This window comes from Carcharhinus amblyrhynchos, chromosome 7 (assembly GCF_965287045.1).
Source record: "Carcharhinus amblyrhynchos chromosome 7, sCarAmb.v2.hapA, whole genome shotgun sequence".
Taxonomy (NCBI): Eukaryota; Metazoa; Chordata; class Chondrichthyes; order Carcharhiniformes; family Carcharhinidae; genus Carcharhinus; species Carcharhinus amblyrhynchos.
In genome coordinates, this window is record NC_137330.1 from 127,016,558 (window position 1) to 127,044,153 (window position 27,596).

Here is a 27,596-nt window from a genome sequence, read left to right on the forward strand (position 1 = left end):
GCCAGTCTAGGGGGGGTGGATGTCACTTGCACCCCATTGACAATGGCACCCTCTCTCCCCCTGATGAGCCTCAGTGTCTGTAGCTCAGAGGCCAGCTCATCCACCTTGAGCTGGAGCTCTTCCAGCAACCTGCACTTACTACAGACATGGTCACTGGGAAGGACCCTGTGGTCCACCAGTTCCCACATCATACAGAAACCACACATCACATGCCCCTCCATTATTCACTGTAATTTTTTATGGGGAAAAAATTTTTTTTCCTTGTTTTTTCGAACAAACTCACCTGGCCTTTTTCCTTCAAGCCCTTTTTGATATTAAGCCCTATTAACTCACTCTGCTTCCCACTCACTCCGCTGCCCGCTGGCTACACCAGGCCTCCTTTTAAACCTGGCGCTGATTTAAAGCAGGCTGGTCCACAAATGCCTTTCAACCACTCCCTCAGAATTCTTAAAGCAGTAAATACAATAAATAAATGCTTTAAACAGTTCTACAGAGAGTAAAGTGCTTTAAACTTATTTTAAACAGGTTTTTAACAGGTAAAATCTTAGCTCTCTCTCTCTGCTCCAGCAAACAATGGAAGGCTTCACCGTGTGGCCCCTTGATAATTAAAGCAGGCTGGTCCACAAGTGCCTTTCAACCACTCCCTCAGAATTCTTAAAGCAGTAAATACAATAAATAAATGCTTTAAACAGTTCTACAAAGAGTAAAGTGCTTTAAACTTATTTTAAACAGGTTTTTAACAGGTAAAATCTTAGCTCTCTCTCTCTCTGCTCCAGCAAACAATGGAAGGCTTCACCGTGTGGCCCCTTGATAATTACTATCCTAAAGTTAACAGAATTGTGGTCACTATTTGCCACATGTTCCCCTACTGAAACTTTGACAACCTGATCGGGCTCATTTCCCAGTACTAGGTCCAGTATGGCCCCCTCTTTAGTTGGGCTATCTACATATTGTTCCAAAGAACAAAGAACAAAAACAGCCCGGGAAACAGGCCCTTTGGCCCAACGAGCCCGCGCCGCCATCTTAACACCACCAGTCCCCCCCTCCACCCATGACCCTTGTCTAATGTTTTATGGCCATCCACATTGAGGGAAACTAATTTAGGGACAATTTATTACCGCCAGTCAGCCAAACAGCACATTTTTGGGGTGTGGGAGGAAACCAGAGCACCCGGAGAAAACCCATGCAAGCACGGGGAGAATGCGCAAACTCCCACAGACACTGGCCCAAATCCACGTGTCTGCACAGCAGTCAGTGATAGTCACTGAGCTGTCGTCTTGCCCAGTATCTGGTCCAGTTTAAGCACACACTAATGACATGAAGCACTAGGCCAATCTCGAACAACCAAGAGCAGCCCAAGTACGACCCATCGCGTGTATGCCCCTCGTTGGACACAAGGCGGACCGACTTAAAACCTGTGAATGAAAAGAGAAAAAAAACATTATTGTTGTACCATATCCATTTGCCTTACCAGGGACGCCCCAATGCTAATGACCCTTATTTAAAACAATCTCCTATATCCACCCATCTCCAACCCAGTCATGTGCCTGTCTAAGTTACTCTTAAATGACTGTAGCGTGTTTGCCTCCATCACCTTACTTAGCAGAGCATTCCATACCCCCACTACCCTCTGTGTGAAAAACCTCCCTCTAATATCTGTGTTATACCTCTCCCCCTTCACCTTAAGCCCATGGCCCCTTGTCCTATGTGTCTCTATCATAGGAAATAGCTTACCTCTGTTTACTCTATCTATACCCTTCATAATCTTATATACCTCTATTAGATCCCCCCTCAGTCGCCGTCTTTCAAGGGAAAAGAGCCCCAATTTCTTCAATCTTTCCTCATACCCCAGTCCTTCCATACCAGGCAACATCCTGGTAAACCTCCTCTGCACTCTCTCCAGAGTCTCCACGTCCTTCCGGTAGTAAGGCGACCAGAACTGGATGCAGTACTCTAAATGCGGCCTAACCAACGTTCTGTACAACTGCAACATTAGACTCCAGCTCTTATATTCTATACCCCTTCCTATAAAGGCTAACATACCATAGGCTTTCTTCACCACACTCTCCACTTACACTGCCACCTTCAAAGACTTGTGCACTTGCACCCCCAGGTCCTGCTGCGATTCTATACTCCTTATGGGCTTACCCTTTATCATATAACTCCCCCCTACATTATTCCAGCCAAAATGCATCACCTCACATTTGTCCGGATTAAACTCCATTTGCCATGTATCTGCCCAATACACCAGCCTACCAATATCCCGTTGTATTGCCAGACACTGCTCCTCGCTGCCCGCCAATCCAGCCATCTTGGTGTCATCAGCAAATTTGCTGATCACACCACCTACTCCCTCTTCCAAATCATTTATATACACTACAAAGAGAAGAGGTCCCAGTACTGAGCCCTGCGGCACACCACTAGTGACAGACCTCCAGCTAGAAAAGGACCCCTCCACTACTACTCTCTGACTCCTCTTTGCAAGCCAGTTCTCTACCCATCTAGATACCTGGCCACGTATCCCATGAGCTTTAATCTTCTCTACCAACCTACCATGAGGGACTTTGTCAAACGCCTTACTGAAATCCATATAGACGACATCAACGGCTCGTCCTTCGTCGACCGTTTTTGTCACCTCCTCAAAGATTTCTACTAGATTCGTAAGGCAAAGAACCTTCCTGTATGCATTTTACAAATTCCTCACCGTCCAGACCCCCAGCCCTAAGCACTTTCCAGGCTATACCAGGGAAATTAAAGTCTCCCTATTTTTTCTGCACCTATCCAGAATTTCCTTACATATCCGTTCCTCCACTTCCCATGGGCTGTTGGGTGGCCTGTAGCATACCCCCAGCATATTGATTGCACCCTTCCTGTTTCTGAGCTCCACCCACAGTGACTCATTACGTGACCCCTCTAAATTGTCTACCCTCTGCACCGCTGTAATATACTCCCTAACTAATATCACTACTCCCCCACCTCTTTTAGCCCGTCCTCTGTCTCGCCTAAAAAAGACAGTAGGACTAGGGGGCACAGCCTCAAGATAAAGGGGGGGCAGTTCAGAACGGAGTTGAGGAGGAACTTCTTCACTCAAAGGGTGGTGAATCTCTGGAATTCTCTGCCCGTTGAAGTGGTGGAGGCTGCCTCGCTAAATATTTTTAAGAAGCGGGTTGATGGGTTTTTGATAAGAGAGGGGATTAAGGGTTATGGGGAGAGGGCGGGAAAGTGGAACTGAGCCACGACAGATCAGCCATGATCTTATTGAATGGCGGGGCAGGCTCGAAGGGCCAGATGGCCTACTCCTGCTCCTATTTCTTATGTTCTTATGTTCTTATGTAAAACACTTATACCCCAGAATATTCAGCTGCCAGTCCTGTCCTTCTTTTAGCCATGTCTCCGTCACCACAACCACATCCAAATTCCGCATAAGCATTAAGGCCCTAAGGTTGTCTGTCTTACCTGTTATGCTCCTCGCATGAAGTAGATGCACTCCAGACATCCAGGCCCACTTAGGTCATCCTCCTCCAGAACACTCTTCTTCTTAGCTAGCCTTGCCCTGGCCCTCAGCTCGTCCCCAGCCTCAGCGCTACTAATCTACTGTTTTGATTCCCACCCCCCTGCCACACTAGTTTAAACCCTCCTGAAACACTCTAGCAAAACTCCCAGCCAGGATATTTGTGCCCTTCCAGTTAAGGTGTAACCTGTCCTTCTTGTACGGGTGCCAAACTCTCTTGAAGACTTCCCAATTATTTATGAATTTGAAACCCTCCCTCCTGCACCAGTCCTTTAGTCACGCATTCAATTGTACAATCTCCCTGTTCCTAGCCTCACTAGCACTAGACACCGGGAGCAGTCCAGAGATTGCTAGTGTGGAGGCCCTACTTTTTAGCCTAGCACTCATCTCCCTGAATTGCTGTCATATGACCCCCCCTGTTCTTTCTACCTACATCATTTTCACCAATGTGTACAATGACATCTGTTTGATTACCTTCCCTTTTTAATATGCTTCCTACCCGCTCAGAGACATCCAGTACCCTGGCACCAGGGAGGCAGATTACCATCCTGGAGTCTCGTTCGTGCCCATAGAACCGCCTGTCCGTGCCTCTAACCATTGCATCCCCCACCACCATTGCTCACCTAATCCCCTTCTTTCCCTTCCGGGCCACAGAGCCCGTCTCTGTGCCGGTGATCTGGTCATCATGGCTTACCCCTGGAGGGATACCTATTTTGGAGGGGGACAACCACAGGGGATCCCTCCACTGACTGCTCACTCCCCTCCCCTCTCCCACCTGTCGCCCAGCCCTTACTATTATGGGAGACTGCCACTGAGGTATTCTCTGGTACCTCACTCTTCTGACTTTTACACTTCCTAACTGTGACTCACATGCCTTCCTCCTGAGGCCCCAGTGTGACTACCTGCCTATAACTGTTCTCTATTAATTTCTCGTTTTCCCTGACTAAACTAAGGTCATTGAGCCACAGCTCCAGCTCCCTAACACAGTCCCTCGGGAGCTGCAGTTCCACACACCTGGCACAACTATGGACTTCCAGGAGGCAAGCCGTCTCCAGGAACTCCCACATCTGACACCGAATGCAGAAAACTGGCCTCTCACTCATACTTGCCATCTCCTTAATAGTTTTGGAAGAACAAAAAAAAACAAACAAACAACCTACCTTGCCTCTGCCTGTTTTCGCCGAAGCCCATTGAGCCAAAGCCCTTACAGCTTACACTCTGCTCCCTGCTCACTTTGCTGCCCACTCCTGACGCTGCCCGCTGTATACTGCAGCCTTTTATACTTCGCGCGCTATAAAAATCCTTCCCAGCACACTCCGCGGCCCACTTCCATTTAAAGTTTAAAAAAAGTTTTAAAAATCCGAAAGCCCACGAAAAACTTTAAAAAGTCGGTCGCTCACCTCTCTCTTGATCCTCCTCCCCGCTTGTTCCATGAACAATGAGAAAGCTTACCAGGTGATTACCCTTTATATATTACAAAAACCCTTTCCAGCACACCCCGCGGCCCACTTCCGTTTAAAGTTTAAACTAAGTTTTAAAAATCCGAAAGCCCGCGAGAAACTTTAAAAACTCAGTCACTCACCTCGCTCTCGATCCTCTTCTCTGCTTGTTCCACGAACAATAATCTTCTGGGAAAGTAGAGGCTTGGTGGGCTTTCTTAACTATAGTGTTGGCAAGGGGGGACCAGGATAGATTGTTGGTGACCTGGACACCTAAAAACTTGAAGCTTTCAACCATTCCTCATTGTCCCTGTTGATATAGACAGGGGCATGTTCTCCATGACGTTTCCTGAAATCACTGACAATCTCCTTCATGTTGTTGACATTGAGGGAGGAATTATTGTCATCGCAGCAGTTCACCAGATTCTCTATCTCATTCCTGTACTTTGTTTCATCATTGTTTGAGATCTGACCCACTACAGTGGTGTCATCGGAAAACCTGAAAATCGAATTGGAGGGGACTTCTTGGACTTCATCCTAGGATCAATATTTATGGCATAGTAGATGGTAAGTGTTGAGCTACCCAAGACCCATAGGGAAATTTGAAACAGCTGTCAGAAGTTTGCAATTTGTGTATTTTGAGGAGGTTCTCAAATGAATTGTGATAATTTTGTATTAAAGTGAATAAACACAGCCAAATTGCTATGTCATATTTGCCAGGCTTTTGCAATGCTTTTGGAAATGCTGAGTAGTTGTGAGGAGTGAAATTACGTTGGGATCAGTGATTGGGCCCAGCTATTAACAATATTTGGATGAGAGAATCAAATATAATTTTCAAAGTTTGTTGACAACACAGAACTTGGTGGGAATGTGAATGGTGATTAAGATGCTGAGAGGTTTCAGGGTAGTTTTGACAAGTGGGCAAATACATGGCACATGGATAAATATGAAATTATCCACTTTAGTAGGAAAACAGAATGTCAGAGTATTATATAAATTATGATAGATTGGGGAATATTGATGTACAAGGGGACCTGTGTGTCCTGGTCGTTGAAAGCCAACAGTTATGATCAGCCATGATGTTATTGAATTCAGCCATGATCTTATTGAATGGCGGGGCAGGCTCGAAGGGCTAGATGGCCTACTCCTGCTCCTATTTCTTTTGTTCTTATGTTCTTAAGAAGGCAAATGGTACGTTGGCCTTCATTGCAAGAGGACTTGTGTACAGGCGCATAAATGTCTTACTACAGTTGTGCATGGCCTTGGTGATGTTCAGTTTTGGTTTCCTAAACTAAGAAAGAATACAATTACCACAGAGGGTGTGCAGTGAAGGTTCATCAGACTGATTCATGGGAGAGCAGGTTTGTCATGTGTGGAGAGGTAGTTCGACTAGGCCTATATTTACTGGAGTTTAGAAGAATGAGAGGGGATGCATTGAAATATATAATATGGCTAGACAGATTGGATACAAGGATGTTGTTTCCCCTGGCTAGAGTGTCTGGAATGAGGGTCACATGATATGAGGTAGGTCAGTTCGGACTGAGATGAGAAGCAACTTCAGAGGTGATTAACTTGGAATTCTTTATCACAGAAAGCCATGGAGGTAAAGTCACTGAACATATTTAAGAAGGAAACAAATTTCTCAACTCTAAAGGCATGAAAGGAGAGTGCGAGATTATGATATTGAGATACAGGGCCCGATTTTACCATTGCGGAAAAACAGGCGCGAAAATGTGGTAAAGTTGGGTATGAGGCCATTAACGCGATCCGTGCCCTCGTCCTTGCAGATGGCAACTTTACCAAGGCCCGGAATGGCCGCGATCTGAATCGCATCTGAAATGGGCACAACGCGATTTAAATGCACCTGCACGCATTTCAATTGACTTAATGAACTGCCCACTCAACTTTATTAGCATTTCCCCCTTTATCACCATGTTCGCCAATCCGGAATTGCACAGAAATGGACGTGCTGAATAAAAGTCTGGTTTGGGCACTCCGGTTGCTGAATAGGTGAGTTCAGAACTTCCAATGGCTCTCTGACTCAAATTGGTGGTGGAGGGGGAGGAGGGAGGCAGGCCAGATCATTCTACGAGGGGAGAGGCTGTACTTGACCTGATACTGGTGAATGAACCAGGACAGGTGATGGATCTCTCGGTAGGAGCACATCTTGGCAATGGTGATCATAATTCTATCTCCTTCACAATTGCATTGGAATGAGATAGGATCAGGCAGGCTAGGAAGGTGTTTGTCTGGAGTAAGGGGAAATACGAAGAAGTCAGGAAGTTACTTGGACAAATAAACTGGAAGGAGGCGTTCTTAGGGAAAAGTACCGAAGGAAGGTGGCGGATATTCAAGGAATGTTTGTCTGGAGCTCTGCATGACAACGTTCCGATGAGACAAGGGGGTTTTGGTAGGTCGCGGGAACCGTGGTGCACGAAGGCTGTGTTGAACCTAGTCAGGAGGAAAGGGAAGGTGTACAAAAGGTTCAGGGAACTAGGAGATGTTAAGGATCTTGAGGAGTATAAGGATTGTAGAAAGGAGCTTAAAAGGGAAATTAGGAGAGCCAGAAGGGGTCATGAGAAGACCTTGGCGGGTAAGATTAAGGAGAATCCCAAGGCTTTCTATAAATATGTGAAAAATAAAAGGATGAGAAGAGAAGGGATAGGACCTATAAAAGGTGAAGGGGGTAAGGTCTGTGTGGAACCAGAAGAAATGGCAGAGGTGCTTAATGAGTACTTTGCCTCAGTATTCACGGTGGAAACTGATCTGGGAGATTTTGCTACGGATTTGCAGCAGATGGAAAAGATTGAGTATGTGGATATTAAGGTGGAGGCTGTGTTAGAACTTTTGAATTCTATCAAGATAGATAAGTCGCTGGGACCAGATGGGATGTACCCCAGGATACTGTTGGAGGCGAGGGAAGTGATTGCAGAGCCCCTGGTGATGATCTTTGCGTCGTCAATGGAGACAGGAGAGGTTCCGGAAGATTGGAGGATTGCGGATGTAGTTCCTATTTTCAAGAAAGGGAACAGAGATAGCCCGGGAAATTACCGACCGGTGAGTCTGACCACAGTGGTTGGTAAGCTGATGGAGAGGCTTCTGAGGGACAAGATTTACGAGCATTTGGAGAGGTTTAACATGATCAGAAATAGTCAGCATGGTTTTGTCAAGGGCAGGTCGTGCCTTACGAGCCTAGTTGAGTTCTTTGAAAATGTGACTGAACACATTGACGAAGGAAGTGCTGTTGACGTGGTGTACATGGACTTCAGCAAGGCGTTTGATAAGGTCCCCCATGCAAGACTTCTTGAGAAGGTGAGAGGGCATGGGATCCAAGGGCCTTTGGCCTTGTGGATCCAGAACTGGCTTGCCTGCAGAAGGCAGAGAGTGGTTGTGGATGGGTCTTTTTCGGCATGGAGGTCAGTCACCAGTGGAGTGCCCCAGGGATCTGTTCTAGGACCCTTGCTGCTTGTCATTTTCATAAATGACCTAGATGAGGAAGTGGAGGGATGGGTAAGTAAGTTCGCTGATGACACGAAGGTCGGTGGTGTTGTGGATGGTCTGGAAGGATGTCAGAAGTTGCAGCAGGACATAAATAGGATGCAGGACTGGGCGGAGAAGTGGCAGATGGACTTCAACGTGGATAAATGCGTAGTCGTCCATTTTGGCAGAACCAATGGGATGAATGAGTACACTATCAAGGGCAGGAGTCTTAGCAGTGTTGAAGAGCAGAAGGATCTTGGGGTCCGGGTCCACAGGACTCTTAAATTGGCCTCGCAGGTGGAGGATGTGGTCAAGAAGGCGTATGGTGTACTGGCCTTCATTAATCGAGGGATTGAGTTTAGGAATCGGGAGGTAATGCTGCAACTTTATAAGACCCTTGTCAGGCCTCATTTGGAGTACTGTGCGCAGTTCTGGTCGCCTCACTATAGGAAGGACGTAGAAGCTATTGAAAGGGTACAGAGGAGATTTACAAGGATGTTGCCTGGATTGGGAAGCATGCCTTATGAAGTTAGGTTGAGGGAGCTGGGACTCTTTTCCCTGGAGAGACGTAGGTTGAGAGGCGACCTGATAGAGGTTTATAAAATGTTGAGAGGAATAGATAGGGTGGATTCTCAGAGGCTATTTCCCCGGGTTGAAATGGTCGCTACGAGAGGACACAGATTGAAGGTGCGGGGAGGCAAGTACAGAAGTGATGTTAGGGGTAAGTTTTTCACTCAGAGGGTGGTGAGTGAATGGAATCGGCTGCCGTCAGTGGTGGTGGAGGTGAACTTGCTGGGGTCTTTTAAAAGACTTCTGGATGAGTATATGGAATTTAATGGGACTGGGGGTTATAGATAGGTCTGTAGATTGGTAGGTGTTGATGTGATTGGCGCAACTCGTGGGCCGAAGGGCCTGTTTGTGCTGTAGTGTTCTATGTTCTCTGGTGGGGAGGAGAGAGGCAGGTAAGAAGAGGGGGGAGGCCCGATCGCTCTCTGGTGGTTGGGGGTGGGGAGGGGTGGGGTTGCGGGGAGATGGCCAGATGGATCTCTGGTGGTGGTGGGGGTGGGGGGCACGGAGAGAGGGGTGATCCACTGCCACTCGGTGGGCAATTGGTTGGGGGGGGGGGTTGCAATTGGTCTGGGTAGCCGGGGTGGTGGTGGTGGGGGGACGGGGGGTGTGTGGTGGTGCTAGTGGATAAGGGGACAGGTGCTAATGGATAAGGGGACAGTGATGCCTGTGGGGGCCATTGCTTTTCGCTCCCAGGCCGCTTTCTCTGCTTTTTGTGGCCTTGGAGCAATCTGACACGGGCGCGCTTTTTCAAATTTTTTCTAACTGTGCATGTGCAGTTCAAGTGTGCGTGCTAAGCCTTGCCCACAGCATGATTCAGACGTGCAATTTTTTTTCAGGCTAAGTGCGTATGAGGACACCTGAGAACCGATTTCCAAGATCTGAATTGCGCCCAGATTCAGCATTTAGAATGAAAACAGTAAAATCAGGCTGAGAGTGTCAGCCACAATAGCTTTGAGTGACAGAGCAGAGTCGAAGAGCAGAATTACCTACTTTTGCTCCTAGTGTTTGTATTTCTATGTCTGTGTTGTTCTGCCATGACCACTTCATGATGTCCATTTGATCACACCATCCTCTGCCTATGGTGGATGATGCTTTATGCATGTTTGTCAGTCAGGGTGACCTCATGTGTGATGGCCTCTCAGGCCACAGACATGAGATTCTTGTGCTTCCTGGAGTCATCCCTGGAATGAAGGGTATTTCCTAATGTTCTCGAGGGCCTGGAAGGTAAAGTGGCATGCTGCCTTCTTAAGACTTTTGCCTTTCTTTGCTTCTGGTAGCTGGAGCATCTCTGAAGGATCCTGAAGATAGAGGGCCGGACAGAATAAGATTTATGTTTTGGACTGTCATAGAGCGTAGAATAGTATAGAAGCCCTACAGAAGAGGCCATTTGGCCTATCGAGTCTGCACCGACTCTCTTATCCAGTCCCTCTTTCCCTGCCCTATCCTTATAACCCACATATTTCCCATGGCTAATCCATCTAACCTACACATATTGGGACACTAAGGGGCAGCTGACGTAACTAATCTACTGAACTTGCACAGCTTTGGACACTGAGAGGAGCATCTGGAGGGAACCCATGCAGACACTGGGAAAATGTGTAAACTTCACACAGGCAGCCTGACCTTGGACCCCACCCAGCTGATGACAAGCAGATGAATCAGCTCCTGACCTGCCATTTGATTCAGCTGGATACTTGCCTATTCATAATTCACACTATTTTGAACAGTGAGGCGGGCACCGACATAACCTGTCACCTCTGCGCTTAGGGTGGAATTTTCCATCTCTCCCTAGCAACTTGTTGGTTGTCAGAGGGATCTTCTGGTCCCATAGGTGTCTGTAGTGTTTTGGATGATTCTGTCAGGGAAGAGATGTAAAATGCTGCCCATAATGTCCGAAATGGATAGTTCAGCTCTTATTTTTATTTATTCTTTCATGGAATGTAGGTATTGCTGGGGAGACCAGCATTTTTTTGCCTGTTCGTAATTGTCCTTGAGAAGTTGATGTTGAGCAATCGTATTGCATGGCTGTAGTTCATATGTTGTAGGCTGTCCCACAATACTGTTAGGCAGGGAGTTCCAGGATTTTAATCAGTGCCCTTGACTGCTGAAGTGTTCCCTGCAGAAAGGGAACACTTCAGCAGCCAAAGGCATTCAACATCTGCGGATGGTGGTTTGTCTCCCTGGGGCTGGGATTCAGGATGTCTCTGGCCGTGTCCCAGACATCCTGAAAGGGGAGGGTGAGGAACCAGAGGTTGTAGTACATATAGGTACTACTGACGTAGGCAAGAGGGAGGCACTCGTGAAAAGGGACTATAGGGAACTGGGTAGGCAACTGAGGTAGAGAAAAGCGAAGGTAGTAATCTCAGGATTGCTGCCTGTGCCACGGGAGAATGAGGGAAGAAATGAAATGAGGTGGAGGCTGAATGCGTGGCTGAGGGACTGGTGTCGAGGGCAGGGATTTCGGTTCCTAGATCACTGGGACCTCTTTAGGGGTAGGTAGGACCTGTACAGTAAGGATGGGTGGCACTTAAATCCCAGGGGGACTAATATCTTGGCGGGAAGACTGGCTAAGGCTACCGGGGGGACTTTAAACTAGAAAGGATGGGGGGAGGGAATTGTGATGGGGAAACTGGGACGGAGGAGGTTAGCTCCCAGGTAGGGGAGGACCGCAGGCAGTATGGGGGGGAGGTTAGACACGGGGTGGAGAAGGGAAATGCCCAGACTGAGGGGGTGAAGTGTATATATTTTAATGCAAGGAGTGTAGTGAATAAGGTAGATGAGCTTAGGGCGTGGATTGCTGCTTGGGATTGTGATGTGGTGGCCATTACCGAGACTTGGATGTCTCAGGGACAGGACTGGGTACTTCAGGTGCCAGGTTTCAGATGCTTCAGGAAGGGCAGGGAGGATGGCAGAAGAGGTGGTGGAGTGGCACTGTTGATCGGGGACAGTGTCATGGCTGCAGAGAAAGAGGATGCCGTGGAGGGACTATCTACAGAGTCTCTGTGGGTGGAAGTTACGAACAGCAAAAGGTCAAAAACTTTGCTGGGTGTATTCTATAGGCCACCCAGTAGTGACAGGGAAGTTGAAGTGCAGATAGGGAAACAGATTCTGGAGAAATGTATTAATAACAGAGTTGTCGTGATGGGAGACTTCAATTTCCCAAACATCGACTGGAATATCCCTAGGGTAAGGGGTTTGGATGGGAAGGAGTTTGTTAGGTGTGTTCAGGAAGGTTTCCTGACACAGTATGTGGATGAGCCTACGAGGGGAGAGGCTGTACTTGACCTGGTACTGGCGAATGAACCAGGGCAGGTGATGGATCTCTCGGTAGGGGAGCATCTTGGGAATGGTGACCATAATTCTATCTCCTTCACAATTGCATTGGAACGAGATAGGATCAGGCAGGCTAGGAAGGTGTTTGTCTGGAGTAAGGGGAGATACGAAGAAGTCAGGAAGTTACTTGGACAAATAAACTGGAAGGAGGCGTTCTTAGGGAAAAGTACTGAAGGAAGGTGGCGGATATTCAAGGAATGTTTGTCTGGAGCTGTGCGTGACAACGTTCCGATGAGACAAGGGGGTTTTGGTAGGTCGCGGGAACCGTGGTGCACGAAGGCTGTGTTGAACCTAGTCAGGAGGAAAGGAAAGGTGTACAAAAGGTTCAGGGAACTAGGAGAGGTTAAGGATCTTGAGGAGTATAAGGACTGTAGAAAGGAGCTTAAAAGGGAAATTAGGAGAGCCAGAAGGGGTCATGAGAAGACCTTGGCGGGTAAGATTAAGGAGAATCCCATGGCCTTTTATAAATATGTGAAAGGTAAAAGGATGAGAAGAGAAGGGATAGGACCTATAAAAGGTGAAGGGGGTAAGGTCTGTGTGGAACCAGAAGAAATGGCAGAGGTGCTTAATGAGTACTTTGCCTCAGTATTCACGGTGGAAGCTGATCTGGGAGATTTTGCCACGGATTTGCAGCAGATGGAAAAGGTTGAGTTTGTGGATATTAAGGTGGAGGATGTATTAGAACTTTTGAATTCTATCAAGATTGATAAGTCGCCGGGACCAGATGGGATGTACCCCAGGATACTGTGGGAGGCGAGGGAAGTGATTGCAGAGCCCCTGGCGATGATCTTTGCGTCGTCAATGGAGACAGGAGAGGTTCCGGAAGATTGGAGGATTGCGGATGTAGTCCCTATTTTCAAGAAAGGGAACAGAGATAGCCCGGGAAATTACCGACCGGTGAGTCTGACCTCAGTGGTTGGTAAGCTGATGGAAAGGCTTCTGAGGGACAAGATTTACGACCATTTGGAGAGGTTTGACATGATCAGGAATAGTCAGCATGGATTTGTCAAGGGCAGGTCGTGCCTTACGAGCCTAGTTGAGTTCTTCGATAATGTGACTGAACACATTGACGAAGGAAGTGCCGTGGACGTGGTGTACATGGACTTCAGCAAGACGTTTGATAAGGTCCCCCATGCAAGACTTCTTGAGAAGGTGAGAGGGCATGGGATCCGAGGGCCTTTGGCCTTGTGGATCAAGAACTGGCTTGCCTGCAGAAGGCAGAGAGTGGTTGTGGATGGGTCTTTTTCTGAATGGAGGTCAGTCACCAGTGGAGTGCCCCAGGGATCTGTTCTAGGACCCTTGCTGTTTGTCATTTTCATAAATGACCTGGATGAGGAAGTGGAAGGATGGGTAAGTAAGTTCGCTGATGACACGAAGGTCGGTGGTGTTGTGGATGGTCTGGAAGGATGTCAAAAGTTGCAGCAGGACATAAATAGGATGCAGGACTGGGCGGAGAAGTGGCAGATGGACTTCAACGCGGATAAATGCGTAGTCGTCCATTTTGGCAGAACCAATGGGATGAATGAGTACACTATCAAGGGCAGGAGTCTTGGTAGTGTTGAGGAGCAGAAGGATCTTGGGGTCCGGGTCCACAGGATTCTTAAATCGGCCTCGCAGGTGGAAGAGGTGGTCAAGAAGGTGTATGGTGTACTGGCCTTCATAAATCGAGGGATTGAGTTTAGGAGTCGGGAGGTAATGCTGCAACTTTATAAGACCCTTGTCAGGCCTCATTTGGAGTACTGTGCGCAGTTCTGGTCGCCTCACTATAGGAAAGACGTAGAAGCTATTGAAAGGGTACAGAGGAGATTTACAAGGATGTTGCCTGGACTGGGAGGCATGCCTTATGAAGTTAGGTTGAGGGAACTGGGTCTCTTTTCCCTGGAGAGACGTAGGTTGAGAGGCGACCTGATAGAGGTTTATAAAATGTTGAGAGGAATAGATAGGGTGGATTCTCAGAGGCTATTTCCCCGGGTTGAAATGGTCGCTACGAGAGGACACAGGTTTAAGGTGCGGGGAGGAAAGTACAGAAGTGATGTTAGGGGTAAGTTTTTCACTCAGAGGGTGGTGAGTGAATGGAATCGGCTGCCTTCAGTGGTGGTGGAGGTGAACTTGCTGGGGTCTTTTAAAAGACTTCTGGATGAGTATATGGGGTTTTATGGGATTGGGGGTTATAGATAGGTGTTGATGTGATCGGCGCAACTCGTGGGCCGAAGGGCCTGTTTGTGCTGTAGTGTTCTATGTTCTATCTGATCTTCACGTAAGCATACTCCAAGGTGGCCATGGGAAATGTGTGGGGTTATAGGGATAGGACGGGGGAAGAGGGACTGGATAAGATGAAAATATAGGAGGCATGGTTAGTAAGTTTGCAGATGACACCAAGATTGGTGGCATAGTGGACAGTGAAGAAAGTTATCTCCAATTGCAGTGGAATCTTGATCAATTGAGCCAGTGGGCTGATGAATGGCAGATGGAGTTTAATTTAGACAAACGTGAGATGATGCATTTTGGTAGATTGAACCAGGGCAGGACTTACTCAGTTAATTGTAGTGCACTGGGGAGAATTACAGAACAAAGAGATCTAGGGGTACATGTTCATCCTTGAAAGTGGAGTCACAGGTAGACAGACTGGTGCAGAAGGCATTCTTGATTTCATTGGTCATAACATTGAATACAGGAGTTGGGACGTCTTGTTGAAGTTGTACAAGACATTGGTTAGGCCATACTTGGAATACTGTGTGCAATTCTGGTCACCCTATTATAGAAAGGATATTATTAAATTAGAAAGAGCGCAGAAAAGATTCACTAGAATGCTACCTGGATTTGATGAATTGAGTTATAAGGAGAGGTTGGATAGACTGGGACATTTTTCTCTGGAGAGTAGGAGGCTGAAGGGTGATCTATAAAGGTCTATAAAATGAGGGGCACAGATCAGCTAGATAGCCAATATCTTTCCCCAAAGGTAGGGGAGTCTAAAACTAAAGGGCATAAGTTTAAGGCGAGAGGGGAGAGACATGAAAATATCCAGATGGGCAATTTTTTCACACAAAGATTGATGAGTGTCTGGAACAAGCTGCCAGAGGTAGTAGTAGAGGCGGGTACAATATTGTCTTTTAAAAAGCATTTAGATAGTTACATGGGTAAGATGGGTTGAGAGGAATATGGGCCAAATGCAGGCAATTGGGATTAGGGGTTTTAAAAAAGAAAGGGTGGCATGGACAAGTTAGGCCGAAGGGCCTGTTTCCACGCTGTAAACCTCTACGACTCTATGACTCCGTAAGATGTATGCCGAGCAGAGACAGATAGTCAAGTTCCACAAGAATGAGGATAGCCTCAACCGGGATCATGGGTTCATTTCACACTACGTGTAACCCCCACCATTTTGCCTGGGCTGGAAAAGTCCTACCAACTGTCCTGGCTTGAGACAATTCACACTTCTTTAACTCGTGATTACCCCTCTCTCCACTCGCATTGTTTGTACCTGTAAAGACTTTTTTGCCTGTAAAGACACATTCTAATCGTTATCTTGCAACTGCATCTCTGTCTATATATGCCGTGTTTGTGAACCCATTCTGCATTCACCTGATGAAGGAGCAGTGCTCCGAGAGCTTTTGATTTCAAATAAACCTGGACTTTAACCTGGTGTTGTGAGACTTCTTACTTGTGCCCATCCCAGCCCACACTGGCACCTCCACATCATGAACAAAAGAAGAACAAAGATAATTACTGCTCAAGAACTTTAGCCCTCTAAGCACGCACTGACCACTTTGCCCGACTAAACTAAAACCCTCTATTCTTCCAGGGACCATATCCCTCTATTCCCATCTCATTCATGTATTTGTTAAGATGCCACTTAAAAGTCACTATCATATCTGCTTCTACTACCTCCTCTGGCAGTGAGTTCAAGGCTCCCATCACCCTCTGTGTAAAAAAACTTGCCTTGTACATTTCCTCATACTTATGCCCCCTAATAGACTCATAGAGGTTTACAGCATGGAAACAAGCCGTTCGATCCAACTTGTCCATGCCACCCATTTTTTTTAAACCCCTTAGCTAATCCTAATTGCCTGCATTTGGCCCATATCCCTCTATACCCATCTTACAAATGTGACTGTCTAAATGTTTTTTAAAGGACAAAATTGTACCTGCCTCTACTACTGTCTCTGGCAGTTTGTTCCAGACACCACCCTCTGTGTGAAAAAATTGCCCCACTGGACACTTTTGTATCTCTCCCCTCTCACCTTAAACCAATGCCCTCCAGTTTTAGATTCGCCAACCTTCAGGAAAAGATAATGACTACCTAGCTGATCTATGCCCCTCATTATTTTATAGACCCCTCAGCCTTCTATATTCCAGAGGAAAAAATCCCAGTCTATCCAGCCTCTCTTTATAACTCAAACCACCAAGTCCCGGTAGCATCCTAGTAAATCCTTTCTGCACGCTTTCTGGTTTAATAATATCCTTTCTATAATAGGGTGACCAGAACTGCACACAGTACTCTAAATGTGGCTTCACCAATGTCTTGTACAACTTCAATAAGACATCCCAACTTCTGTATTCAGTGTTCTGACCAATGAAACCAAGCATGCTGAATGCCTTCTTCACTACTCTGCCCACCTGTGACTCCACTTTCAAGGAGCTATGGACATGTATCCCTAGATACATGTCTTTACAGCTAATCAAGTCTTAAAGGTACAGACAATGTGAGTGGAGAAAGAATTAAGCACAGGTTAAAGAGATGTATATTGTCTCTAGACAGGACAGTTAGTGAGATTTTGCAAGTCCAGGCAAATTGTGGGGGTTACAGATAGTGTGACATCAACCCAAGATCCCGGTTGAGGCCATCCTCATATGTGTGGAACTTGACTATCAGTCTCTGCTCAGCGACTCTGCGTTGTGTGTCGTGAAGACCACCTTTATTTAATCTCCATCTGCCATCTCTCCGCTCAAGTCTCCAATTGACCTATATTCTGCTGTATTCTCTGTCGGTCCTCATCGCTATCCGCAATTCCACCAACCTTTCTGTCGTCCGCAAACTTACTAATCGACCCAGTTAGATTTTCGTCCTATATATATTACGAATAGCAAAGATCCCAGCACTGATCCTTGAGGAATGTCACTTGTCACAGCCCTCTAAACAGAAACGCACCCTCCCATTGCTATCCTCTGTCTTCTTTGACTGAGCCAGTTCTATATCCATTTTGCCAGTTCACTTCTGATCGCATGCGACTTCACCTTCTGTACAAGCCTGCAATGAGTGTTCTTGTCAAAGGCTTTACTGAAGTCCATGTAGACAACATCCACTGCCCTACCCTCATCAATCATCTTTGTCATTTCTTCAAAAAAACTCGATCAAGTTAGTGAGATTCACAAAACCATGTTGCCCGTCACATAACCTATGCTTAATGCTATCTCCACTCACATTGTCTGCACTTTTAAGACTTGATTAACTGTAAAGACTCGCTTTCTAATCAGTATTCTGTAAACTGAGTGTGTGCCTTTTTATGCCCTGTTTGTGATCAGAACTCCCCACTCACCTGACGAAGGAGCAGATCCCCGAAAGCTAGTGGTGTTTGCTACCAAATAAACCTGTTGGACTTTAACCTAGTATTGTGAGACTTCTTACTGTATGTACCTCCCCTGCAACCAGTGAGGATACAAAGATTTCCCTTGAGGCCCTGCAGTTTCCTCCCTTGCCTCTCTCAATATTCTGGGGTATATCCCATCAGGCCTTGGGGACTTGTCTACTTAATCCTGCTGGCCGATGACTTTTCGTGATCCCTTTTAGACCATCTTACTCCTTGTTTAAGTTTTTTTCTACTTCCTTTGTATTCTACACTTGCTTTGTGTATTCCCAGCCTCCGAGCCTTGACAAATGCTTCCTTTTGTCTTTGACTATATCTTTCGTTATCCAAGGCTCCCGAAACTTGCTATACTTATTTTTCATCCTTACAGGAATGTGCCAATCCTGAATTTCTATTAACTTATGCTTCAGAACCTCCCATATGCCAGATGTTGAGTTGAAAAGATATAATAGAAGGATGTAACGACTGAAAGTTCATAAAGATCGGAATCTGATATTTTTTTCATTTTCATGCTACATTTAATGAAGTGGAATTAGTAAATGTCCATCATTTGAAGTATAATTGTGACTTGAAAAATACGTTAATCATTAACACTTTTGTTGACAGCTTCAAGCTTATGATGATTTTTTTTCGAAAGGAGGAAGAAAATCACTTGTGTTCTTTTACCAAGAATCTGACCCACCAATAATAGGTAAAAATTAATCATAGGTTAAAAATGTAGATGTGTAAACCAACATGTTAAATATTACAAAGAAAGTTGATGTATCAACTTTTAGATTCTTGTGGTGTGTGTGTGTGTGTGTGTGTGTGTGTGTGTGTGTGTGTGTGTGTGTGTGTGTGTGTGTGTGTGCACGAGGTTCAGGACATCAAAGAAATGCAGGTGGGAAATAAAAAGAATTATAGCTTGCAAATGTTCCATAAATAAGGCAAGGTTATTAAACTTTATTTTATCATAAAATTGGGGGTAATAGGGAGAACATGAAATGTTTTTAAGGTAACTTTCAAAGAGGGACCAAGGACCATGGACTCAAAAACGAAAGAGAAACAGAATCCCTACAGTGCAGAAGGAGGACATTTGACCCATCAAGTCTGCATCAATTCTGACGACAGAAGGAGGCATTGAAAGCCTGATGGCTGGAAGGGCACAAGATGTCCGGGATGGAAGGGGGAGGGGTGATGTCGGGTGTGTGGATGGTTGGGTGGCATATATCAGGGACTGGCATTCAGGGGGCAGAGGCTGAGGTGTGGAGGTGGTTGGTTGGGGATAAGATGCCAGGACAGGGACAGGATGGACAATCACCCTTGCTGCCTGAATGAGATCATTAATTCTCTTGCGGCACTGCTAGTCAGTCCTACGTGCCAGTGCACAGACACTGATTGCCATTGCCTCCCAGGTCACTTTGCCTTCACAGGAGGGATGAGGCAAGGGGAACCTTGCAAGTGTACTGATGGTGGGGGGAGCTCTGCAACAGTGATGATTGGGGGAGGGAGGTGAGGGGGAAAATAGGGCACATGCCTGGTCTGCATAAATATGTGGCTGAATTTTGCCCAACATGTCACACATGTCAGGTAATAGGAAAGCTTCAAGCTGTAATAAAACCAGAACACTTAATACCCATTCCAGCATTTGAGGAACTTTTAACAAGTGTCCTAATTGATTGTGTAGGATCCCACCCTAAAATGGGAAGTAGAAACTGATATCTATTGACCATTATTAATGCTGCAGCTTTATAAGACCCTAGTCCCCTCACTACTGGAGGGATGTGGAAGCTATTGAAAGGGTGCAGAGGAGATTGACAAGGATGTTGGCTGGATTGGGTGGCATGCCTTATGAGGATAGGTTGAGGGAGCTTGGTCTTTTCTCCTTGGAGAGACAAAGGATGAGAGGTGACCTGATAGAGGTGTATAAGATGTTGAGAGGTATAGATTGGGTAGATTCTCAGAGGCTTTTTCCCAGGGCTGAAATGGTTGCTACGAGAGGACACAGGTTTAAGGTGCTGGGGAGTAGGTACAGAGGAGATGTTAGGAGTAAGTTTTTCACTCAGAGGGTGGTGGGTGAGTGGAATCGACTGCTCTTGGTGGTGGTGGAGGCAAATTCGATAGGGTCTTTTAAGAGACTTCTGGATGAGTACATGGGGCTCAATAGGATTGAGGGTTATAGGTAAGCCTAGTAGTAGGGATATGATTGGCGCAACTTGTGGGCCGAAGGGCCTGTTTGTGCTGTAGTTTTTCTGTGTTCTATGTTCTATTACGGATGTGTCTACTACATTGTCAGAGATCATATTGCACCTGAAGGGATTGTAGAGCTACTAGATACAGACTACCTACAGAAATACAGTGTGTTCAAGGACCAAACTTTACATCAAAGTTATTTAAGGAGATTTAATTTAGATAGAACAGTACAGCACAGTACAGGCCCTTCGGCCCTCAATGTTGTGCTGAGCTTTGCCCAAAACCAAGATCAAGATATCCCACTACCTTTCATTCTGGTGTGCTCCATGTTCCTGTCCAATAACCGCTTGAAAGTTCCTAAAGAGTCCAACTCCACAATCACAGCAGACAGTCCATTCCACACCTTAGCCACACTCTGAGTAAAGAACCTACCTCGGACATCCCTCCTATATCTCCCACTATGAACCTTATAGTTATGCCCCCTAGTAACAGATTATTGTCGTCGCACCAATTCACCAAATTCTCTTTTTTTTCTTGTACTCTGTCTCATCATTGTTTGAGATCTGACCCACTACAGTGATGTCTTCAGCAAACATGAAAATTGAATTGGAATGGTATTTGGCACACAGTCATAGGTGTATAAGGAATATGATAGAGGGCTGAGTTCACAACCTTGTGGGGCGCCAGTATTGAGGATGATTGTGGAGGAGGTATTGTTGCCTATCCTTACTTATTGCAGTCTGTGGGTTAGGAAGTTCAGGATCCAGTTGCAGAGGAAGGAACCAAGGCCCAGGCCACGGAGTTTGGAGATGAGTTTCAAAGGAATAATGGTGTTGAAGTCTGAGCTGAAGTTGATAAATAGGAGTCTGACATAGGTTTCTTTGTTATCTAGTGTTCCAAGGTTGAGTTATGGATATCATTGGAGTAAAACAATATATGTCAACAGTGTACCATCCAGAATCACGAGGGTGTTAGAACGATGGCATCAAACTTTAAAGACCACGTTGAGGGCCTGTAGTCAAGATTATCTGGAGAATTTGTGGTAACGGAAGTCCATTTGTATGTTTTGCAATTCGGAATGCACCTAATCTGTCAACTAAATTCAGTCCATTTGAATTGATCTTTGGTCATGAGGTAAGAGGACCACTTAAGTTGATCAAAGAGAAATTGACAATTCAATGTTCTGAGACTATATTATTAGACTTTCTGTCAAATTAAATAGAATGGCTATGTTGGCTAGATAGCATTTAAAAGTGGCACAGCATGTGATGAAACAACAAGTGGATAAGCAGTCAAAAATTCTTAGTTTTGGTGTGAGGATACAGTATTAAAAGCAATTATTGGCCTCATCAAATTAAAAGGAAATTGAGTAAAGTGAATAATTTGATAAGAACATCAGAGAGAAGAAAGTGTGCATTGTGAATATGCTCAAATGGTATTTTAATAGGAAAGGAAAGAAACAGAAGGATGTGTTACTGGTTACAATTCTGAGAGAAGAACCAAATCCAGATGATTCTGAATTTGACATTCCTCAAATTAAATTAGATAATGAGGCAGTTTCAGAAATTGGACTGACCTTCTGGAGTAAAATCAAAATGATATGCAAGAATTATTAAACTCACTTAGGGATATATGTGGAAATAAGCTGGGAAGTACTAAAACGATTGTGCACAAGACTGTTTTAAAAAATGCTGTTCCAATTGAGCAATATCCATGTAGAATTAATCTTCTCAAGTTGGCACAGGTTCAGAAGGAGAAGCTGACATTTACTCAGTCTGAGATGCAACAGCTGAAAGTCTTGATGAAGCATGTAAAACTAGTGAAGGCAAAGATGGAGAATCAGTTACTGGATAATTATGCGAATAAAGAAAATGAGCAGATGTGGACAGAGATGCAAGACAAGTTGACTGTATCCGAACCTGTTCCTGAATTGTTGAAGTTACCTGAACATAAATTGCAGGGTTGTCAAGAACAGCTCATCATCTATGCAAAGAAAAACATAGATGAACCAACAATCACATTTGATCTCAAGATGGAGATTGAGGAGCAAAAGTATTTTACCACTGCAGATAAAAGGAAAGAACATCGAAGTGAAATGAGACTGTTTGCTGAAAGTGGGGTGGCATGGTGGCACAGTGGTTAGCACTGTTACCTCACTACATGCCCCTTAGTCTGAAAATCTTGTGGCAATGAACGTTTCTCCCATCGCCGTGCCCTACCAGATTATTGTTGCTCTCCTGCCCTCCTTCTCCTCCTCGTCCATATCTGCCTAGGTCCCCTCCTCCCCAGGGGCGTCTAGCTGGTTGCCTTTCTCCTCTGGGAAGTCTCTACACTGCTGTGCCAGATTGTGGAGCACACAGCAGACCACCATGATGTGGGAGACTGTCAGGGGGCGGTACTGGGGAGGGCCTTGCCAGACCAGTCCAGGCAGCGGAAATGCATCTTTAGGAGCTGAAAGCACCGCTCCATGATGGACTAAGTGGCAATGTGGGCCTCTCTGACTGAGTCTCTGGCCTCCGCACTAGTGTCATCAGCCAAGTCCTTCGTCCTTGTCCCTCAGGAGCCATCCGGGCCGCCTGGGTTGGTCCTTGAAGGCCAGCCCAGGGGATTTTAGATCTCTGTAGATGATACTATTGTGCAGGCTTCTTGGTTGTCGCACACACGCATTTTCATCCAGTGTTCACAGACCAAATGAACAGTCGGAGTAGAACCAATTCCTGTTGACAAATCTTGGTGCCTGGCTTTGTGAGGACCACAGGGTAATATGTGCAGTCAATTGCCCCTGTACTTTCAGCATCCCAGCAATTGCAGAAAATCTTGTGGACTTCCTGCTGGGCCTGTCCCAGGTCAAATTTGATGCCCAGGCTAACAGAGCATCTGTCACCTCACGGACATACTTGTGCACTGAGGACTGGGAGATCCCACAGATGTCCCCACTGGTGGCCTGGAAAGACCTGGTGGTGTAAACACTGAGGCCCAGTGTGACCTTTCTATGCCTTTTAACTTTAACAAAAGATCATCTGGACTCAAAACATCAGCTCGTTTCTCTCCTTACAGATGCTACCAGACTTGCTGAGGTTTTCCAGCATTCTCTCTTTTGGTTTCAGATTCCAGCATCTTCAGCAATTTGCTTTTGTTTTTTACTAGAATGGAATATCAACAATCAGCTAGAGAGCCTGTGTAGCTGACAAATGGCCCTAGCCAGTGACGAGCCATGAGCTCAGCAATCCCACATCCTCCCCAGCACCCTCACAAGCACCACCACGTCTGAGACCCCCCCAACTCCTGCATAGCGGAGATTGGTGGTCTGAGTGTCCTCCTCGCTTCCCTTTGCTACTGCTGCACTTGCAGCAGACTTTTATGGAGCAGTGTTTTCCTCACTGGCATGATGCCTCATGATTCTGTGAGTATTCTGCAGCAGGCGACGGTACAGAGGGACCTCGGGGTCCTTGTGCATGAGTCGCAAAAACCCAGCCTGCAGGTGCAGCAGGTGGTCAGGAAGGCGAATGGGATGCTGGCCTTCATAGCGAGGGGGATTGAATATAAAAGTAGGGAGGTCTTGCTGCAGCTGTATAGGGCATTGGTGAGGCCGCAGCTGGAGTACTGTGTGCAGTTTTGGGCGCCGCACCTGCGCAAGGATATTTTGGCCTTGGAGGGAGTGCAGAGGAGGTTTACTAGGCTGATACCGGAGTTGAGGGGGTTGAGCTACGAGGAGAGGCTGAATAAACTAGGCTTGTACTCGTTAGAGTTTAGAAGAATGAGGGGAGATCTCATTGAGACGTATAAGATGATGAATGGGATGGATAGGATAGAGGTGGAAAGACTCTTCCCGCTCAAAAAAGACAGTAGGACTAGGGGGCACAGCCTCAAGATAAAGGGGGGGCAGTTCAGAACGGAGTTGAGGAGGAACTTCTTCACTCAAAGGGTGGTGAATCTCTGGAATTCTCTGCCCGTTGAAGTGGTGGAGGCTGCCTCGCTAAATATTTTTAAGAAGCGGGTTGATGGGTTTTTGATAAGAGAGGGGATTAAGGGTTATGGGGAGAGGGCGGGAAAGTGGAACTGAGCCACGACAGATCAGCCATGATCTTATTGAATGGCGGGGCAGGCTCGAAGGGCCAGATGGCCTACTCCTGCTCCTATTTCTTATGTTCTTATGTTCTTATGTTCTTATTACATTAATTATACTGAGATACATGTTAATAGTATGTAAAGTGATGTCTCGCCCATTTTGGGTGTGCTCCTTATCATGTCCAGAAAAGCAGTTTTGTAAGATGGGAATCGTCAGAATAATGGGCGCTGTAGACGGGGTTTCTTTCAGATGTTAAGGATTGAGCTTAACTTCAGCTAATGCAAAGACTTGCTACAAAGCAGCATCCCAGCGAAAGATGTTCTTTATTCACCAATGTATGAATGGAGGAGACATCAGACAGTCTGATACCTCTCTGAATTACATTACATTTGCCAAAATAATTATAAATCTCCAAAATCACTTTTCCCAACTCCTAGTTCACGTTTATCAGGTATGAATTAATCATCTTCAGTACAGGTCTGTAATTGTTAATAAATGTCATGTATTTTGGCCAACTACATCCTGTCGCCTGACAGCATGGGTTGCCGAAGGTCAATCCACAGGATTGGGTTAGCTGAACCAGCACTCAGATCCTACGTGGATCAGCTGGCGGGGTTATTTGCAGACATCTTCAACCTCTCTTTATAAAATCTGAGGTCCCTATCTGCTTCAAGAAGATGACCTTCATTCCAGTACCAAAAAAAAGCCAAGCAGCGTGCCATAATGACTATTGTCCAGTGGCACTGAAGTCCATCATTATGAAGTGCTTCAAAAGGTTTGTCATGGCACAAATCAATTCCAGCCTCCCAGATTGCCTGGATCCACTACAGTTTGTCAACTGCCGCAGTAGACATTATCTCCCTGGCCCTGTACTCAACCCTGTAACACCAAGGTAACAGAGACACTGATGTTAGATGCCTATTTATTGACTACAGCTCAGCCCTCAACATCATTATTCCTACAAAATCTATCTCCAAACTCCGTGGCCTTGGTCTCGGCTCCTCCCATTGCAACTGGATTCTTAACTTTCTAATCACAAACCGCAATCACTTTGGATAGTCAACAACACCTCCTGTACAATCAACCTTAACGCCGGATCCCATAAGGCTGTGTCCTCAGCCTCCTATTATACTCCTTATGACCATACACCTATGACTGTGCAGCCAAATTCCCTTCCAAATCAATTCTCAAGTTTGGTGATTACAGTGGGTCGGATCTCAAACAATGACGAGACACAATACAGGAAAGAGATAGAAAATCTGGTGAACTGGTGTGGTGATAATAATCTCTTCCTTAATGTCAACAGAACAACTTGAGGAAGCGTAGTGGAGAACATGCCCCTGTCTACATCAATGGGGATGATGTAGAAATGGTCAAGAACTTCAAGTTTTTATATGTCCAGATCGCCAGCAACTAGTCCTGGTCCCACCATGCAGACACTATAGTTAAGAAAGACCACTAACACTTCTAGTTTTTCAGAAGACTAAGGAAATTTGTCATGTCAGCTACGACTCTCACCAACCTTTACAGATGCACCATTCCTTCTGCTTGTATCACAACTTGGTATGGCTCCTGCTCTGCCCAAGACCATAAGTAACTAAAAAGGGTCATGAATGAAGCGCAGTCCATCACACAAACCAGCCTCCCATTGCCGCTGCCTTGGAATAGCAGCCAGCATAATTAAGGACCCCATGCACCCCAGACATACTCCCTTACCACCTTCTTCCAACAGGAAAAAGTTACAAAAGTCTGAGAATATGTACCAAACGACTTAAGAACAGCTTCTTTCCTCCTGCTATCAGACTGTTGAATGGACCTACCTTGCACTCAATTGATATTTCTCTACACCCTAGCTATGACTAACACACGGGGGCAATTTTACCATTGTGTTGCACTGGTTTTCACTGATAAAGCGGTTAGCGTGATTGGTGCCGGTTTTTGCGACTGGTGCCATTTTACAAGCGCTGGATTTTCTCTTCAGAGATGGGCAAGAGGCAGATTACTATATTTAAATTTATTTAAATGTTGTTTAATATCTGTTTAGCGAGCCTGCCCAAAATGCAGGCTACCTTGAAGCACAATGGAATAGAAGGTAAGCTAAGCAGAATCGCATTCTTTTAAAACAACGCAGGCACACAGAATAATTAGTGTTCAAAATCCCAGAGTAACAGGTGCGATTCCCAATTTTTTTTCTTCTCACGCAATCTTATAACCCACCAAGCTGAAATCCGGACAGGATGAGGTTGTAACATTCCGAAAAATATATACATCCACATCAATTGCAGTACTCTTATCACAACCAAGTCCATATGATCTAAGTACAGCAACGGTGCTGTCAGGGTGGGACTTGCAGGATTTTGACCCAGTGACAGTGAAGGGACAACAATATTTTTACAAATCAGAATGGCAGGTTAGAGGGAAGCTTCCAGTTTGCGATGTCCCATATATCTGTTGCTGTTGACCTGTTAGTGGTTGTGGGTTTAAAAGGCGCTGTCTAAGGACCCTTGGTGAGTTCCTGTAATGCACCTTCACAAAATCAAAATACTACAGTGCAGAAGAGGCCCTTTGGCTCATCAAGTCTGCATCAATACATGAAATGCCCTGACCTGCCCACTTAATCCTATTTTCCAGCATTTGGTCCATAGCCTTGAATGTTATGGCATGTCAAGTACTCATCCAGGTACTTTTTAAAGGACGTGAGGCATCCCACTTCCACCACCCTCCCAGGCAGTGCATTCCAGACACTTCTGAATAAAAACGTTTTTCCTCAAATCCCTCCTAAACCTCCCAACCCTCACTTTTAACTTGTGTCCCCTCGTAACTGACCTTTCAATTAAGGGGAACAGCTGCTCCCTATCCACCCTGCCCATGTCCCTCATAATCTTGAACACCTCAAGTGGCACGGTAGCACAGTGGTTAACACTGCCACTTCACAGCTCCGGGGACCTGGGTTCGATTCCCAGCTTGGGTCACTGTCTGTGTGGAGTTTGCACATTCTCCTTGTGTCTGTGTGGGTTTCGTCCGGATGCTCCGGTTTCCTTCCAAAGTCCAAAGATGTCAGAGTTAGGTTGATTGGCCGTTAGTGTCCTGAGATGCATAGGTTAGAGGCATTAGTGGGTAAATATGTAGGGATATGGGGGTAGGGCCTAGGTGGGATAGTGGTCGGTGCAGACTCGATGGCTGAATAGCCTCTTTCTGCACTATAGGGTTTCTATAAATCAATCAGGTCACACCTCAGTCTTCTCTGCTCCAGAGAAAACAACCCAAGCCTCTCCAACCTCTCTTTATAACTTAAGTGTTCCATCCCAGGTAACATCCTGGTAAATCTTCTCTGCAACCTCCTCCACTGCGTTCACGTCCTTCCTTTAATGTGGCAACCAGAACTGCTCACAGCTGTGGCCTCACCAAAGTTCTGTTCAACTCCATCACGACCACTCTGC

At 45.9% G+C, this 27,596-nt stretch overlaps 1 protein-coding gene across 1 annotated transcript in view; it reads left to right on the top strand.

Annotated features, from left to right (window-relative positions):
- Positions 1 to 27,596, top strand: part of LOC145345624 (dynein axonemal heavy chain 8-like) — a gene marked incomplete at its 3' end in the record, with an annotated part of 1,250,971 nt that overhangs the window by 78,447 nt on the left and 1,144,928 nt on the right. Inside the window, exon 4 of the mRNA XM_080193458.1 lies at positions 18,522 to 18,606. Coding sequence (XP_080049584.1) covers positions 18,522 to 18,606 — 85 coding nt within the window. The remainder of the gene's footprint in view (positions 1 to 18,521; positions 18,607 to 27,596) is intronic.